Source organism: Martes martes (assembly GCF_963455335.1).
Source record: "Martes martes genome assembly, chromosome: 13".
Taxonomy (NCBI): Eukaryota; Metazoa; Chordata; class Mammalia; order Carnivora; family Mustelidae; genus Martes; species Martes martes.
In genome coordinates, this window is record NC_137901.1 from 26,806,434 (window position 1) to 26,825,289 (window position 18,856).

The window sequence follows — 18,856 nt, forward strand, 5'->3', positions numbered from 1 at the left end:
TGTAGTTACAGTGAAAGGGACTGAAAGAGACCTGATTGTGTGCCTGGAAAGAAGATGCAGGCATGTGTCTTCTCTATTCTTTACCATCAGTGGTGCACCAAGGGGTGAACTCTGGAGAGGCTTTGTGATTTTCTTTCTGTATTTCTCTGCTTAGTTCAAAGATAGAAACTGGAGTTTTCTGCTTTTCTGTATTTCATAGAGTTTCTCTTTCACTACCTCCATAAGGTTAAAGGAGAGTAGTAGGCGTTTTATAAGTTTACTAAGATAAAATTTTCCTGTCTCATTTCACTTAGATAAAATAATGCCAGAGGTATTTTGTGTTGAAGAGTGGCTAAGAAAAACCTGCCTTTTGCTCATAGTTTAAATTAGAATGTAAGAGATAACATGTAACCTTAAGGTTTATGAAGTAACTTTTACCCCTGAGCTAAAAACTGTCTATGCATATGTTTTTTAAGAGTCCTGCCTATCATTGTTTTTATGCATTTATAGACTGATGCTTGTTTTAAAACAATAAACATTACCTTATCTTGCCTTCCCTAAGGAGGAAAAAAAGAATTTTCTTAATGTATGTAATCTTGTTATGTCAGATTGATAAAACAGTGATCTAAGAAATGCTCTTTTAGACTTGGAGGTAGAAAGTTAGAAAATCCACATCAACATGTAGTCTGCCAAATGAAAGTGGAAAAAATTAATCATTTCCAGTAATGACCTTTAATTAAAAACTTTCAGTGTTGCAGTGTCTAAGGCAGTGCAGTGACATTCAGAAGCTTCCTTAATTTTTATTGTTTTATAATTTGAAAATATACATAAAAATAGAAGTTCTGGGGAAGTTCATTTGTTTGGAATCCTGCTATCGAGAAACCTGTTTACATTTGGGGATTGAGAATTAAAAATCCTCAGGAGGCCAAAGAGATATCAAATCCATATTTCAAAGCACATATTCTTAACATCTGCAAACCAGTCTGTGTATACTTGATTTTATATACAGTTGATTAGATGATTTCTAAGCCGTCAACATATTGTTAAGTAGGAACTGACAACATGAGAGAGACTAGAGGGGCCGTGCTAGAAAAAATAGATACAAGAGGTCAAAAAATGTTATTCCCAAACATTTGAATATTATATATTGAAACCGATAGCCCTTAGTAGTGAGGAAGTTGCTGTTACAGCATGGCCCACTTATTGATGCTTAAAAAAGAACCCAACAACCATGATGTATATATTCTATTTAAGGAGATACATTGTAATATAGTTTTGTAGTTTGGAGTTATTTCTATTCAAAATGGTTATAATAAAAATATTTTAGCATTTAAAATGGCCAACTATGGCGTCTGAAAAACAAGAGTGTGCACAATACTAAATGAAGTTCTCTGTGACTAAGGTTTTACTCTAACAAATGGATAACCCCATAATTCAAAAACTAACAGAAATCTCTGTTCTCCTCCTTTAAATAGCTATTCTGATTTGCTTTCACAGGTTGTCTTTTTCTCTTCTTTTCAGTTGTCTTTTTCTCTTCTTTTCAGTTGTCTTTTTCCTTCTTTTCTTTTTAAAGAGAACTTTTGAAGATGGAAGTCCTTTGGGAATTTTCTGTTTAAGAAATTTGTCTTTATTTAGTCTGTACAAAAGGATATATATAAAGCATTAAGGTGTAAAAGAATCAGTGAAATGAACACTTGTGAAACCACTACCTACTTTTGTTTTTTGTGTTTGTTTTGTTTGAGCTGAGATCAAGAGTCAGATGTTTAATTGACTGAGCCCACCCAGGTGTTCCCCGCCCCCCACTGCCTAGTTTTTTAAAAAGGAACATTGCCAGTATCTTCAAGCCATCTCCTTGCCTTTTCTGAGTTAAATCACTATTCTGAATTTATATTCCTCTCCTTTGCTTGTTTTACCATGTATGTATTTTTAAAAAGTAATGTTTGATTTGCTTTTGAAATTTATGTGATGGTTTATATTCTTTTGTGACTAGCTCTTATAATCATTGTATGTTGATACATCTAGCTGTTTGGTATTTTGTGAAATACCTTCAGAGTATTTTGAGCCTTTAATTCCTTAAAACTTACTCATTGTGCTTTTCAGATTGCAGAAGTAATTTATGCTATTAATTGAAAATTCAAATATCATGGAAATATAACAGAAAGGAAAGGTCCCTCATAATGTCCTCTATTACCCAGCTGGAGTTGTAGCAGTAGTAAACTGTTTTTCTGCATATGTTGTCATCTTCTGTCTCTTCCTGTTCATTAAAAGAGCTTTTTCCAACTGCAGAACCACTGTGCCACATTTCTAGTGAGAGAGTTTACTGTTTTACTTGTATTCTCTGCCAATAGCACCTCCTGGAGTTCTGCATCATGATGATCTTTCTTAACAGTGTTTCTTGGAAATACATTATAGATTTTTGGGTTAAATAGATCTTGTTATCTTGTAGATGTACCATCACTTAACCAGTATTCTGTTGGTGGACATTTTTAGTTTTTTATTTATTTATTTATTTTATTTTATTTTTTTTTTTTTAAAGATTTTATTTATTTATTTGTCAGAGAGAGAGAGAGCGCGAGCGAGCATAGGCAGACAGAGTGGCAGAGGGAGAAGCAGGCTCCCTGCGGGGCAAGGAGCCCGATGTGGGACTCGATCCCAGGACGCTGGGATCATGACCTGAGCCGAAGGCAGCTGCTCAACCAACTGAGCCACCCAGGTGTCCCTAGTTTTTTATTTATTTGAAAGTATTTTAGTACCCAGCATGGTCGGTCATTATTCTTGCAGTTTTTTAAACATTACTGCTATTAGCATTTTTGCATATGTGCTTCTGAATACCTAGTTGCTGAGCATTTTTGGGCATATTTATGAAGTATAATGCCACTGTGAAGTCAGTACGAGTACTTAATATTTTGATATTCAGCTTTTGTTTCAACAGTTGCTTCAGAAACCTTATGCCTAACATTTATAAGTCAGCAGGGTATGATTGTATTATTTTTCTATACCCTCATCAGCATTGGTCTTTTAATTTATTATTGGCCTTTTAATTTTTAAACGGTGAGACTTAGTAAGAATTAACATTTTTCATATTCTTAAATTCCTGAATATTAGGAAATAACTCATTAAGCTTTTTGGGTACAGTTAAACAGGTTTAAAGTGATGTGCAATTAATGGGAAGCCATTAAAATAGAACCTCACTTCTTTTTTTTTTTTTTTTAAGATTTTATTTATTTATTTGACAGACAGAGATCACAAGTAGGCAGAGAGGCAGGCAGAGAGAGGAAGGAAAGCAGGCTCCCGGCTGAGCAGAAAGCCCGATGCAGGGCTCGATCCCAGGACCCTGGGATCATGACCCGAGCCGAAGGCAGTGGCTCAACCCACTGAGCCACCCAGGTGCCCCTAGAACCTCACTTCTAAGGAGTTTGGATAAATTCAGATACTATATGCATCATTTTTATTAACACAGCTAACAGGTATGTAATGAGGATTTAATTTGGGGATGGTCATGTAGTCTAATTGTGGAGAAGCCAGAAATATGAGATGACCATTAGGAAGTTGGTTATCTATTTGGGGAGATAGTATTAATGTGAGAGCCAGGTAGCCATGAGGTATGTGCTGCCTGTATGATGAAGAACTATAAATTGTGTATCTGAAACTCAAATACTGTATCGGCCTCAGGATGGGTGAAGTCAGTCAAGACTTCTTGGAGTAGGAGTGAGGCGTGAAGGAGCTTTGAAGTATGAATTTGTCTACTTTGAATTGATGGCATTTATAGGAGAGGAAACACCAAGAAAGGGGAGAACTGTGAGTAGTCACAGCAGAAATGAAAGTGGCATAGTTGTAAGATCTGACTGAGGAAACTTCTGAATAGAGAGTAAGACTTGGGGAGACACTGGAAATGTGGAAATGGGGAAATGTAGGTTTGCTGGGGAAGAGGAGGGGCCTTTGTTATGGAGACGCTCACAGGTAAAGGAGCTTAGACTGGGTTCATTCTGAAGTAGGAAGCTGCTAAGAATTTGTGAGCAGGGGAAGGGTGGTGAGAGTGAGGTTAAGGATGACCAGCTCCGCACCCATGTTCTGATGGGAGACTGGAGAGAGGCAACTTTGCTCTTCATTTCATTACAACAATTACTTGTAATAGTTCTGAGTAGGGTGGTGGTAGTGAAAAGGGAGAGGAAGCAGTCGAGAAGAGAATTTTAGAAAGCAGGATTTAATGACTAAAAGGATATAGCGGATGAAGAAGAGGACTGGGGTAAAGGAAATGAATGATATCCAGTGATGGGGAAATTGATAACTATTTTCCTGTTTGAAAGTTCTGAATTAAAGTCACTGTTTTTATGAGAAGCATGAAACCTCAGTGCTCTACTCTCCCCACATGATCTTTGCAGCTGTTGTGTAGGGAAAAAAGTCCTTTTGTATTAACCACCACTGATGATTATTAATACAGTGATGGTTTCTGTCTAGATAAAATTCTTTCAAATGACTCAGGTTTCTGAGTGAATTCCATTAAATTAGAAAAATTTGGGTGTTTATATAGGATTATCATTTGAAAAGTGTTCATAAAAAGCAATGTTCAATGATAACTATTTGTAAACAACTGAATATGGGAATATAGAATCACTCAAGTGTTTATTGAAAGCATTCCATGTGCCTGTTCCAGTGTGTTAAGAAACGAGTTACCAAAAACAAGCTAATTTGCAAATATAGAACAGAACTTTTTGTATTTATTTCTTTTATTATAACTATGAGAATATTGTTTTTGTGTGTATTTTTATTTATACGTGTTTGAGGGTTGTTTCCCCACTTTACTTTGGATGCAGAGATATGATGGGAAAGGGAATAAATTATAAGAGTATTCTTTGATTGGCAGCAATGGTACAGTTGATTGGTGGGTGATAGAGATCTTAGATGATGCAGTATAATCTATTCATTGTTTTATTAGCTAAGGATAGAGATCTTAGATGATGCAGTATAATAAACTTATTTATTCATTGTGTTATGAACTATTATACTTATAGATTAGCTAGACTGAGCCATGTTAATTCATGAAACTGCCTATATAACATCTGGATTTAACTCTTCCCTGAGTGGGTCATTTTATAAACTCCTGTTAACCTAGGCACTCATTGCTAGGAAGCATTCTTGACTAAATGTAAACCAGTTTATTAAAAGGTGTCCGTATAACTTTCTGCGGTGGGGGAGCTTGAGAAGTTTCCTGTTTTACTAACAATAGTTAACATTTTTAGGCATATTAAAATATTTTCTACTTGAATATCTTACCAAGAGAAAGTCATTATTATTGAATAGTTGGCAAAATGCATCTGTGGGACTGTATTTCTTTCTTTCCTTTTTTTTTTTAAACTTTGGCTGTCTTTAAAGGCAGACATTTTTTTTAAATAGAGGTTTATTTTCTAATTTGTTTTAAAGATTTTATTTGACAGAGAGGGGGGAGTGGCAGAGGAAGAAGGAGCAGAAGGCAGATGCTTAACAACTGAGCCACCCAGGTGCCCCTAAAAGCAGACATTTTTCTCTCTCTTTTTTTTTTAAATTAACATATAATGTATTATTTGCTTCAGGGGTACAGGTCTGTGAATCGTCAGGCTTACACACTTCACAGCACTCACCACAGCACATACCCTCCCCAGTGTCCATAACCCAGCCACCCTCTCCATACCCCTCTCCCCCCACCAGCAGCCCTCAGTTTGTTTTGTGAGATTAAGAGTCTCTTAGATTTGTCTCCCTCCCGATCCCATCTTGTTTCATTTTTTCCTTCCCTACCCCCCAAGCCCTCTACTTTGCCTCTCAGATTCCTCATATCAGGGAGATCATTTGATAATTGTCTTTCTCTGACTTGACTTATTTCGTGCAGCATAATCCCCTCTAGTTCCAGCCATCTCATTGCAAATGGCAAGATTTCATTTCCTTTGATGGCTGCATAGTATTCCATTATGTATATATACCACATCTTCTTTACCCATTCATCTGTTGATGGACATCTAGTAGGTTCTTTCCATAGTTTGGCTATTGTGGACATTGCTGCTATAAATATTTGGGTGCACGTGCCCCTTCGGATCACTACTTTGTATCTTTAGGGTAAGTACCCAGTAGTGCAATTGCTGGGTCATAGGCTAGCTCTATTTTCAACTTTGTGAGGAACCTCCATGCTGTTTTCCAGAGTGGCTACACCAACTTGTATTCCCACCAACAGTGTAGGAGGTTCCCCTTTCTCCACATCTTTGCCAGCTTTTGTTGTTTCCTGACTTGTTAATTTTAGCCATTCTGACTGGTGTGAGGTGGTATCTCATTGTGGTTTTGATTTGTATTTCCCTGATGCCAAGTGGTATTGAGCACTTTTTCATGTGTTTGTTGGCCATTTGGTTCTCTTCTTTGCAGAAATGTCTGTTCATGTCCTCTGCCCATTTCTTGATTGGATTATTCTTTGGGTGCTGAGTTTGATAAGTTCTTTATAGATTTTGAATACTAGCCCTTTATCTGATATGCCATTGGCAAATATCTTCTCCCATTCCGTCAGTTGTGTTTTGGTTTTGTTGACTGTTTCCCTTGCTGTGCAAAAGCTTTTGATCTTGATGAAGTCCCAATAGTTCATTTTTGCCCTTGCTTCCCTTGCCTTTGGCAGTGTTTCTAGGAAGAAGTTGCTGCAGCTGAGGTCGAAGAGGTTGCTGCCTGTGTTCTCCTCAAGGATTTTGATGGATTCCTTTCTCACACTGAGGTCTTTCATCCATTTTGAGTCTTTTTGTGTGTGTGGTGTAAGGAAATGGTCCAGTTTCATTTTTCTGCATGTGGCTGTCCAATTTTCCCAACACCATTTCTTGAAGAGATTGTCTTTTATCCATTGGACATTTTTTTCCTGCTTTGTCGAAGATTTAGTTGACCATAGAGTTGAGGGTCTATTTCTGAGCTCTCTGTTCTGTTCCATTCTATATTTCTGTGTTTGTGCCAGTACCATACTATCTTGGTGATGACAGCTTTGTAATAGAGCTTGAGGTCTGGTATTGTGATGCCACCAACTTTGGCTTTCTTTTTCAACATTCCTCTGGCTATTTGAGGTCTTTTCTGGTTCCATATAAATTTTAGGGTTATTTGTTCCATTTCCTTGAAAAAAATTGATGGTATTTTGATAGGGATTGCTTTAAATGTCTAGATTGCTTTAGGTAGCATAGAAATTTTCACAATATTTGTCCTTTGAATCCATGAGCATGGAACATTTTTCCATTTCTTTCATGAGTACTTTATAGTTTTCTGAGTACAGATTCTTTGCCTCTTTGGTTAGGTTTATTCCTAGGTATCTTATGGTTTTGGGTGCAGTTGTAAATGGGATTGATTCCTTAATTTCTCTTTCTTCTGTCTTGTTGTTGGTGTATAGAAAGGCAACTGATTTCTGTGCATTGATTTTATATCCTGACACTTCACTGAATTTCTGTATGAGTTCTAGCAGTTTTGGAGTGGAGTCTTTTGGGTTTTCCACATAAAGTATCATATCATTTGCAGAGAGTGATAGTTTGACGACTTCTTTGCCAATTTGGATGCCTTTAATTTCTTTTTGTTGTCTGATTGCCGAGGCTAGGACTTCTAGTACTATGTTGAATAGCAGTGGTGATAATGGACATCCCTGCCGTGTTCCTGACCTTAGCAGAAAAGCTCTCAGTTTTTCTCCATTGAGAATGATACTCACTGTGGGTTTTTCATACATGGCTTTGATGATATTGAGGTATGTACTCTCTATCCCTACACTTCGAGGAATTTTGATCAAGAAAGGATGCTGTTCTTTGTCAAATGCATTTTCAGCATCTATTGAGAGTATCATATGGTTCTTGTTCTTTCTTTTATTAACGTATTGTATCACATTGATTGATTTGCAGATGTTGAACCAACCTTGCAGCCCTGGAATAAATCCCACTTGGTCGTGGTGAATAATCCTTTTAATGTTCTGTTGGATCCTATTGGCTAGTATTTTGGTGAGAATTTTTGCATCTGTGTTCATCAAGGATTTTGGTCTGTAATTCTCTTTTTTGATGGGGTCTTTGTCTGGTTTTGGGATCAAGGTAATGCTGGCTCATAAAATGAGTTTGGAAGTTTTCCTTCCATTTCTAATTTTTGGAACAGTTTCAGGAGAATAGGTATTAATTCTTCTTTAAATGTTTGGTAGAATTTCCCTGGGAAGCCATCTGGCCCTGAGCTCTTGTTTGTTGGGAGATTTTTGATGACTGCTTTGGTCTCCTTACTGATTATGGGTCTGCTCAAGTTTTCTGTTTCTTCCTGGTTCAGTTTTGGTAGTTTATATGTCTCTGGGAATGCATCTATGTCTTCCAGATTGTCAAATTTGCTGGTGTATAGTTGCTCATAATATGTTCTTATAATTGTTTGTATTTCTTTGGTGTTGGTTGTGATCTCTGCTCTTTCATTCATGATTTTATTTATTTGGGTCCTTTTTTCTTTTTGATAAGTCTGGCCAGGGGTTTATCGATCTTATTAATTCTTTCAAAGAACCAGCTCCTAGTTTCATTGATTTGTTCTACTGGCGTTTTTTTGTTTGTTTGTTTGTTTCTATTTCATTGACTTCTGCTCTGATCTTTATCATTTCTCTTCTCCTGCTGGGTTTAGGCTTTCTTTGCTGTTCTTTCTCCAGCTCCTTTAGGTGTAGGGTTAGGTTGTGTATTTGAGACCTTTCTTGTTTCTTGAGAAAGGCTTATATCACTACATTATTTTCCTCTCAGGACTGCCTTTGCTGTGTCCCACAAATTTTGAACAGTTGTGTTTTCATTATCATTTGCTTCCATGAATTTTTTCAATTTTTAAATTTCCTGGTTGACCCATTCATTCTTTAGTAGGATGCTCTTTAGCCTTCATGTATTTGGGTTCTTTCCAAATTTCCTCTTGTGATTGAGTTCTAGCTTCAGAGCATTGTGGTCTGAAAATATGTAGGGAATGATCCCAGTCTTTTGGTACTGGTTGAGACCTGATTTGTGACCCAGGATGTGATCTCTTCTTCTAGAGAATGTTCCATGTGCACTAGAGAAGAATGTGTATTCTGTTGCTTTGGGATGGAATGTTCTGAATGTATCTGTGTTGTCCATCTGGTCCAGTGTGTCATTTGAGGCCTTTATTTCCTTGTTGATCTTTTGCTTGGATGATCTGTCCATTTCAGTGAGGGGGGTGTTAAAGTCCCCTACTATTATTGTGTTATTGGCGATGTGTTTCTTTGATTTTGTTATTAATTGGTTTATATAGTTGGCTGCTCCCATGTTAGGGGCGTAGATACTTAAAATTGTTAGATCTTCTTGTTGGACAGACCCTTTGAGTATGATATATTGTCTTTCCTCATCTCTTATTATAGTCTTTGGCTTAAAATCTAATTGATCTGTTATAAGGATTTCCACCCCAGCTTTCTTTGGATGTCCGTTAGCATGGTACATTGTTTTCCACCCCCTCACTTTAAATTTGAAGGTGTCTTTGGGTCTAAAATGAGTTTCTTGTAGACAACATATTAAGAGTTTTGTTTTTTAATCCATTCTGAAACCCTGTGTCTTTTGATTTGGGCATTTAGCCAATTTACATTCAGGTTAAGTATTGAAAGATAGGAATTTAGTGCCATTGTATTGCCTGTAAAGTGACTGTTACTGTATATTGTCTCTGTTCCTTTCTGGTCTACTACTTTTAGGCATTCTCTTTGCTTAGAGGACTCCTTTCAATATTTCCTGTAAGGCTGGTTTGGTGTTTACAAATTCTTTTAGTTTTTGTTTGTCCTGGAAGCTTTTTATCTCTCCTTCTATTTTCAGTGGTAGCCTAGCTGGATATAGTATTCTTGGCTGCATGTTTTTCTCATTTAGTGCTCTGAATATATCATGCCAGTTCTTTCTGGCCTGCCAGGTCTCTGTGGAGAAGTCTGTTACCAATCTAATATTTTTACCATTGTATGTTACAGACTTCTTATCCCAAGCTTAAAAGCAGACATTTTTGATTAGGACTTCTGGAACTGAAAATACATCACATATGTATAGTGCTATATTGTTTTCAGAATGCTTTCACATATGTTATTGCATTTGATCCACAAAACAGCCTTTATTTTTAAATTAAAAAAGGTTTTTTTTTTTGTTTTTTTTTTTTTTGTTGTTTTTTGGGTGAGCTGGGAGGAGGAGGAGAGGGAGAGAGAATTTTTTAAGAGTCTCATGCTCTACCGACTGAGCTAGCCGGGCACATGAGAGAGAATTTTTTAAAAAGTATTTTAGTTATTTAAGAGAGAGCAAGTGAAAGAGAAAGAGCCCTAGCAGGGATGGAGGGGCTGAATGAGAGGGAGAAGCCTGAGCGGGGAGCCCAATGCAGGGCTCAATCCCAGGACTCTGGGATCATGACCTGAGCTGAAGGCAGATACTTAACCATCTGAGCCACCCAGGCACCCTGAGAGAATCTTAAGAAGACTCTGCACTGAGTACTGAGCCTGATGCAGGACTTGATCTCATGATCCTGAGGTCATGACCCCACAGAATAGCCTTTAAAAGGCAGATGAGGGGTGCCTGGGTGACTCAGTTGGTTAAATGTCTGACTCTTGATTTTGGCTCAGGTCATGATTTCAGGGTCCTGAGATTGAGCCCTGCATCAGGCTCCATGCTTAGTGCAGAGTCTGCATGTCCCTTTCCCTCTGCCCCCCTGCCCCTCCCCCAACTCCTCTTGAGTGCATGTGCGGCTCTTTCTCAAATAAATAAAATCTTAAAAATAAAGCAGATGAGCAAAATGTTATTTCCATTTTAATTGAGGAGTAAAGAAGGACTTGGAGCTCTTATGTTAATTTCCTATCACTCAAATAATAACCAGTAGGGCTAAGATGAGCATACAGTAATATTCTGGTCCACTTATGTTTAAAAAGGTTGAAAGAACCAATATCCACAAGTCTAGAAGAGTCCTATTATGTCATATCAGCAGGCCTCATCAGTTAGTAATTATAAATGAAGCTAGCTATAATGATAGAACTTGGAATTTTTAAGATTAATACTAAAATTACTTCATGAGGCTGTGGCATAGTTTTACTTGTTATTGCTGTATTATATATATTATATATTATATATATATAATATATATATATCATTACAAGGTACAGTGGTGTAAAACAACCATCTTACGTTTGTGGATTTTCCCTGTTAGGAATTGGAAGTTCCGACAGTGTGTAGATAGCTTGTTTCCAGCTGAGTATGTCTGCGGTCTTAGCTGACTTGATGGCTAGAAATGGGATTATCTGACATCTGGCATCTTCACTCATGTGTGGTGTCTGTGCTACCTTTGGCTTGGACTCAGCTTGGCTATTGGCTTAGAGTACCTATATAAGGCTTTTTCCTTTGGTCTGGTTTGTGCTTCTTTAGAGCGTGAGAGCTGGGTCTCAAGAGAGTGTCCCCAGAGAGCAGGGGAAAAGTGCATGGTGCTTTTGTGACCTAGCCTTGCAAGTTACATCGCATCACTTATGCTATGTAATTGATGCATAGCATCGATTAAAGCAGTCACAAAGGGCCACTCAAGTTCAAAGGGAGGGTGATAAAAACCCCACTGATTCACTGAAAGAATGTCAAGGTTATAAGAAGGGCTGATGGGAAATATTGTTGTAGCTGTCTTTGAAAAATAGAATCTACCTTATGGAGGATTGTTAAAAAAGGAAAGAGTTTGAATAAATTCATATCTGATTCATGTCCCTGAGTCATGGTCTTCTTCCGTTGTCATTTGCTGCTGTTAACATAAAAAGTGTTCATGGGGTCTGTGTAGAATTGGTTTTCTGATCCCAAGTTGGAGACACTAATGGGAAGAAAATCCTGCATCTTTCTGCTTTATTTCTTGCCATTCTTTTTCCTGATCTGTATTAAAATGATAGTCTAGCTAATAGGTGTCTAAATCTTTAAAAAAATATTTATTTACTTGAGAAAGAGAGCAAGAGAGGGAGAGGCCTCATGGCATGTTTAGTGTGCTTAAAATTGTCTTATATAAAAATTATCAGAGTTAATACAAATTGGATTTTATTAGCACTGTTTTTTGTTGTTGTTGTTGTTGCTGTAAGTTCCTGGATTTCAGTTATGGTACACAGTGATAAAGCATCCCCCCCCCCCCCCAAGAAACACTGTAGTTATTTGGTATTATATTTTGAACAGAAAATTTAGCATCAAATAAATAAGTTCAAAACTATGTCAGAAAAATTAAAGCTTCTGTAAAAATATGTTGAAATATAAACTGCTAACATTAGGCTGCAAGTTCTGTAAATTGTACATAAATGTTGGCATATGCTGACTATGGAAGCCTTCTAGGTTCAATGTAAGTTTCATGGTATATGGGTTCTTTTCTGGGTGGGTTGACTTCTGCCACCCAGGCAAGACCTCAGATATTGGTATTTACACTGGATGATTTGACCCAAGGTCCTGCACCCAGCTTTCCAGTAGTAGATAACTGACATTTTTCATGCACAAGGAATGAATCTGTCTCTGGGGAGATATGTGGTAATTAAGCTCATCAGAATGAAGCAAGAATCACAGCTCTTGGGCAGGTGATTTCATTTATCGTTTTGCTACTGTGGTATCTTTTCCTTCTATGTATCTTAAAAATCCTGCCTTTCAGTGCCACTACTTTTGCTTTATTTTTATTTATTTTTTTAAAAAAGATTTTATTTACTTGAGAAAGAGAGGGAGAGAGGGAGAAGCAGACTCCCTGCTGAGCAGGGAGCCCAGCATGGGGCTCCAACCCAGATCCCTGAGATCATGACCTGAGCCGACGGCAGGTCCTAACTGACTGAGCCACCCAGGCACACCACTTTTGCTTTTACACAGTTATCTTTTTAAAGAAATCATAAGAAAAGAACAGCATATTCTTTTATCTTTACCACTTATTTACTGTTTAGAGTGGGTTTTCATTCCTGAAAATTTGGTTTTGAATTTGATATTTCTTTCTATCCTGACAATTTCCTTTTCTGTTAGTTGTATTGCATATTTGCTTTCACAAGTTCTCTTGGCCTTCGTTTATCTAAACATCATTATTTAACCCTGTTTTTGAAGGGTATTGAATTTTCCAGTGACAGTTTTTTCCTCTCACCGCTTTAAAGACAACCTCTGACTTAACATTGCCTTTATTCATATTGTTTTCCCCTTGTATGTAATGTTTCTTTTTCCCTGACGGCTCTCAAGATTTTGTAGTCATTATTGGTTTGCAGTAGTTTGATTTTGATGTGAATAGGTATCTTTCTTTGTATTTGCTTGAGCTTTGATCTGTAAGGACTCTCCGTTACCCCTTGAGTTAATCATTATTCTTTCATTATTTCTGAAACTTTTTTTTTTTTCTAAGTGCCCTGTTCTCTCCTTCTGGGACTCCATTTGTACCTATGTAAGACATTCGGGTAGAGTGGGAAATGACCTTAACTGTGGATAGAGAGTGGAAAGTGAAATCTGTACAAGGAAGAGTTGAGGGGTGAAGAGGATTGAAGAAATGGAGGGACTTACTGCTGTAGCTGTGTGTGTGTTTGTGTTTTTTTGTTTTTTGCCCCATCCCTATGTTTGTGACTTAGCATTTTGTTTCATTGTTAGGCTTTTACTGCATTCCTCTTTCTCCCCTCCTTTTTTTTTAATGTTCTGGGAAAATACCAGCCAGTTTATGACATGATTTCTAGGCACATAATTGCTATAATAAACTGTGCTTAAAGAAGAGTGTTTTACTCAAGGAGTTAATATTTTTCTTGGTTTGGTGTGACTTGTGGATGGAAGACCTCTGACATTGGATATTTAACTGGCATCTTGTTTATTTTTCTTTATGTATCAGGAAAACTGTGGCCAGTAACACACACAAGAGCCATTTTGCCTTGTGAGTTGTTGTAGTACTTGTTGGAAGCAGAAGGTCTCTGTATTGGCTTTTGCTTTATTTTGTTTTAATGGGTGCTAGAACATCATTGAATAATACTATTATCAGGATAAATGCGTTATAAAGTTCTTTGTGAAGTAAATAGATTTCAGATTTTAATAACATAGTTAAGGATGACTTCATTAGGTAATTTTTTTTAACTTCTATATATAAATAATTATGTATCTTCATTTGATCAACTTTGAAGTTTTAAGTTTAAATTTTTTTTTTGTGGTTAGCATGCTTGTATTAAGTTTAAAATTATATGAATGTTTTGTGTAGCTGAATATAGAGGGTTGAAAACAAAACAAAGAAAACAAACGAAAGACCACTTAAATCTAGTATAGGGTTCTAGGCAGAGTTTTTGACTTCCTCAGGTTTTCATTTGATAATCCTGTAGTCAAGGATGAAATGAACAGTTTCAAAACAGAATAGAACAGAAACAGAATTTCAAACATTTGTGTTACCTTTTGACTATGTTATAAGTAGTGTTTTAGAATAAAGACTGCTTAAAATTGAGCCTGTTTTAGAGTGACTTTGCTTTCATGATTCCAAGATGACTCAGCATTTTACTACTTCTTTATTTTGGAGTATTTTAACCATAAAAATTGCAGAATTTGGCAGACTCTTGATCAGAAATGCATTGTTATTGCACATGGTTATATCCTTGGGTGTGTTATCTTCTGGATATTGGATATTGGATATTGGAATGTTATCTTTTTTTTCCTTCCCCAGTTCAAAGCAGTATTCAGCGATTTCAAGAGAAGTTTTTTATTTTTGCTCTGACACCTCAGCAAGTTAGAGAGATATGCATATCCAGGTAAGAGGAATGTTTGGAATATGTTTCTTCTTGAATGTTGGTGTATTTGTCTGCTAGGGCTGCCGTTACAAAGTACAACAGACTGTGTCGCTTAAACAGCAGAAATTTATTTTCTCAAAATTCAGGAGGCTTGAAGTCCAAGATTAAGGTGTCATCAGATTTGGTGTGTCCTGAAGCCTCTCTCCTTGGCTTGTAGAGGCTGCCTTCTTGCCTCACTTGACCTTTCTTCTGTGTGCCTGTGCATTCCTGGTGTCTCTTTCTCTTATGAGGACACCACTTGTATTGGATTAGGGCCCCACCCGTACAACCTTATTTAATTGTAATTACCTCTTTAAAGTTCCCATCTTCACATAAGGTCAGATTGGGGGGTCAGGTCTTCAACCTGAATTTTGGGGAGACACAGTTCAGTCCGTAACAGTTGGACTGTTGTTCCTTAAGAAAGCATAGTATACATTGACTAAAGTTAGCCAAATACTTAATAAATACTCTGCATTAGAAAACAGTTTAATCTTTGACTAAAACCCCAGCTATTTTTTTGAATTACTTTTTGGCAATAACTTTTTTTAATGAAAATTTTATTCCAAATATACAACATAAAAAAGAATTTGTGACAACAGCCCAAAGATAGGATGTCTATAAATTTTATCATTCAAACTGAGGCACTTGAAGAGTTAAAGTAGACATCATGTTCTTATCCCAGAAAAATAATAAACTAGCACTGTTCTGTACTATGTGGTCACCAAGACTATAAAATTAGTAGAAATCTAAAAACAATTATGAAAAGTACTCTTCGCTTTGCCTTTTAGGAAAATTGGAGAAACAAAATAAACACATTTATAAAGAGCAAATGAGCTAAGATGTAAGAGGAAAGAAAAGGAAATATGTAGTGTATACTTTTCCAGTTAAAAATATAGTCATCTTTGGTGTTAATAATATGCATGTGACTCTTTAAAATTGCATTCTTAAAGATTTAGTATAACCAAACTTGGACTGTAGGAGGTTAAATGATTTTTCTGGGACTGTAGAGTTAAAAGTAGAAGAGTTGAACAAATTAGAGGTCTTTTGCCTCCTTTCAGCTATTCATTTGAATGCTCATCTTCTCTGAGATGTTAATAACTTACAAAAATGAGGATTCTGTAGTTAAGTTTTGGAAATTTTCTATTCAACACAATATTACTTAAGTTATTTAAGGGTGGACCTTTTGGTCTTCAGTATCTTCATGTGCCCGGCCAGTCTCTCAGATCGTGAATCCAAACTGACAGGCCTCAAGTCTCTTCAAAGCACACTGACATCCTAAAGATGCTCTCTTTATGTGGAAGAGTCTGTGGCATAGTTTTAGATTCTTTCATTAATCATATCATCTTTACTAATACTTAAATATAGTGAGAGTGCTGTTGTCAAATCTCAAATGATTGTACGTTCCGACTTTGTAAAGTTTGATCTCTCACAGAGTATTGCATAGACCGCCTCTTCCATAGGTGGGGGAAAAGTGTTGAAAACTGAGATTAAAGAAAAAAAAAAAAGACAGTACAAGGATTAGTCCAAAAGATCCAATACCCAAAATAATAGGAGTTTCAGAAAACAGAAAATCCAGAGGAGCAAATTATCAAAGAAGTAAAATGAATGTAGCCTGATATGGTTCATTTTCACCAGGAGCAAGACATTGCAGTGAGTTTTTATAAATTTGGAAGTACTTTCAATCTTGGGGATAGTAATAAACCAACTAACAAATAAATAGAACAAATTGAAATTTTAAAAATATTATATTTATATTACTAAAATTATATTTTATATCCAAAACCTTATCTTTAATTTTAAGTCTTGTTTGTTATTCAGTGATGATCCCTTACTTCAGGTCGTTTACTCTGTATTAGGTACAAATTACTATGTTACATAATACAGTCTCTCTTGTTAATGAACCAGTTGATGTACATAAAATGGTCTTGGCATCGCACAGTCAGATGAAGACATCCAATTTTAGTAATTACAAATAACTGATTTATAGGAGGATGAGATTACTATTAATGTTGGTGGTCTGGGAAGGCTTCAAGAATATTGCATGCGGGCGCCTGGGTGGCTCAGTGGATTAAGCTGCTGCCTTCGGCTCAGGTCATGATCTCAGGGTCCTGGGATCGAGCCCCACATCGGGCTCTCTGCTCGGCAGGGAGCCTGCCTTCCCCCTCTCTCTCTGCCTGCCTCTCTGCCTACTTGTGATCTCTGTCTGTCAAGTAAATAAATAAAATCTTTAAAAAAAATAAAAAAGAATGTTGCATGGGTCTTTGAGGGAAGGAGATTATTTAGAGTATCTCAGATTTAAAGATACAGATTTCAAGGTACATTTTTAAGTGAACAAAACCAAGTCATCAAAATGTGAATCATTTACTACCAGTTGCCCTAAAAAGGTAGATGTGTGTGTAATTTGCTTAAGTGTCTAAAATATGTCTAGACAAATACGATCAGCTGCCTCTGTACAGGGGAATGGATGACCAGGGCCAGAGTTGGGATTGTATTTTCACTTTATATCCTTTTTATATGTTTTTGAAGTTTGAACTATGTGAATTATATTAAGTAGTCCAAATATGAATGACTAAAATTTAAATCTCATCTAAACATTTTGATCATGTTCTAGAGCTGGATGGTATTGTGGTTGTACAACACTGTGAGTATACTTAATGCCACAGAACTATACACTTAAAAATGGTTAACATGATAAATTTTATGTATCTTATGTATAAAAATTTTAAAAAAAAAGGCAGCTATTTGTAGTTTTCCTTCCAAAGAAAACAAAATAAGTCACATACACATATAGATAAAGCCAGAGTCATATAAAATAATACAAAATCTTCTCTCTAATGAGTAGAAGTGAAAGTTTGGTACCCATTACCCAACTTCAGTAGTTACCAACACTTTGGCAGTCTGGATGTAACCCCCCACCTTTTTCCTGAAATATATTTTTTAAAGATATTATTTATGAGAGAGCATGCAACAGCAGTGGGGAGGGGCAGAGGAAAAAACAGACTCCCTGCTGAGCAGGGAGCCAAGGACATGGGGCTGGATCCTAGGACCCCAGGATCATGACCTGAGCTGAAGGCAGACACTTAACTGACTGAGCCACCCAGGTGCCCCTTTCCTAAAATATTTTAAAGGAAATCAACAAGCATCGTGTAATTTTAGCTGGAAATACCTCAAGATGGGTCTTTAATTAGTTCTTAATATAATCACAATAAAATAATAATTCCTTAATATAAAACAATGACTAGCCCATATTCAGATTTTCTTAGTTGTTTCTGTATTTAAACATGGCCCATGTAATTACTTTTGATGTATCTCCCAAGATTTTTTGAAAAACTTTACTTTGAAGTAATTATAGATTTATAGAAAAGTTATGAAAATAGATATGTTCTTTACCCAGCTTCAACTTGCGTAACCATAGTGCAGTTATCAAAACCAAGAAATTAACCTTGGTATGATACTGTGAACCAAACTATAGGTTTTATTCAGATTTCACCAGGTTTTTTTTGCTAATGAACTTTTATTCCTAGATCCAATTCAAGATTCCAAATTACCTTTAATTGTTAGTCTCATGTTAGTCTCTTTCAGTCTGTGACAGTTTCTTAGTTCTCCTTGTCTTTCATAACTTTTGATAGTTTTGAAGAGTCCTGGCCAGGTATTTTGTAAAATATTGGGTTTGTCTGATATTTTTTTCATGAGATTAAGCATTTTTGGCACGAATACCTTGAGTTATATGCCCTTCTTAGTGTATCATGTTGGGCTACTTAATATTGATCACTTGGGTAAGGTACTCTCTACTAGATTTTGGCACTATAGAGTTGTGTTTTTTTCCTTCGTTAGTAATAAATATCTTGGGGGAGATACTTTGAGACAAGGCACATATTCTGTTTCTCTTCAAATTTTTGCCCACTGATTTAGCATTCATTGATGGATCTTTTCCTTCAGCAGTTGCTTTGTCATAAACACTCTTGTGTTCCAGTGGTGTGATTTTCTGATGTCCTTATTCTTTTTCACATTATTTTGTAAGGAAGAGCTGTCCCTTCTCCCCCATTTACTTATTTAGTCATTTACTTTTATCTGCGTAGGCTCTTGAGTAATCTGGATTATACTGCAGTGCTGTGATAATTTTAATTTATGTTGTTCAGACTGGTCTACCTCTGGCTATTGGCTGATCTT

General features: G+C 36.5%; 1 protein-coding gene across 5 annotated transcripts in view; it reads left to right on the plus strand.

Annotated features, from left to right (window-relative positions):
- The window catches only part of PIAS2 (protein inhibitor of activated STAT 2), a 98,525-nt gene that overhangs the window by 24,867 nt on the left and 54,802 nt on the right, over positions 1 to 18,856 (plus strand). For all 5 annotated transcript variants that reach the window (XM_080821011.1, XM_080821007.1, XM_080821008.1 and 2 more), the window contains one exon: positions 14,584 to 14,668. In XM_080821011.1, coding sequence (XP_080677137.1) covers positions 14,584 to 14,668 — 85 coding nt within the window. The remainder of the gene's footprint in view (positions 1 to 14,583; positions 14,669 to 18,856) is intronic.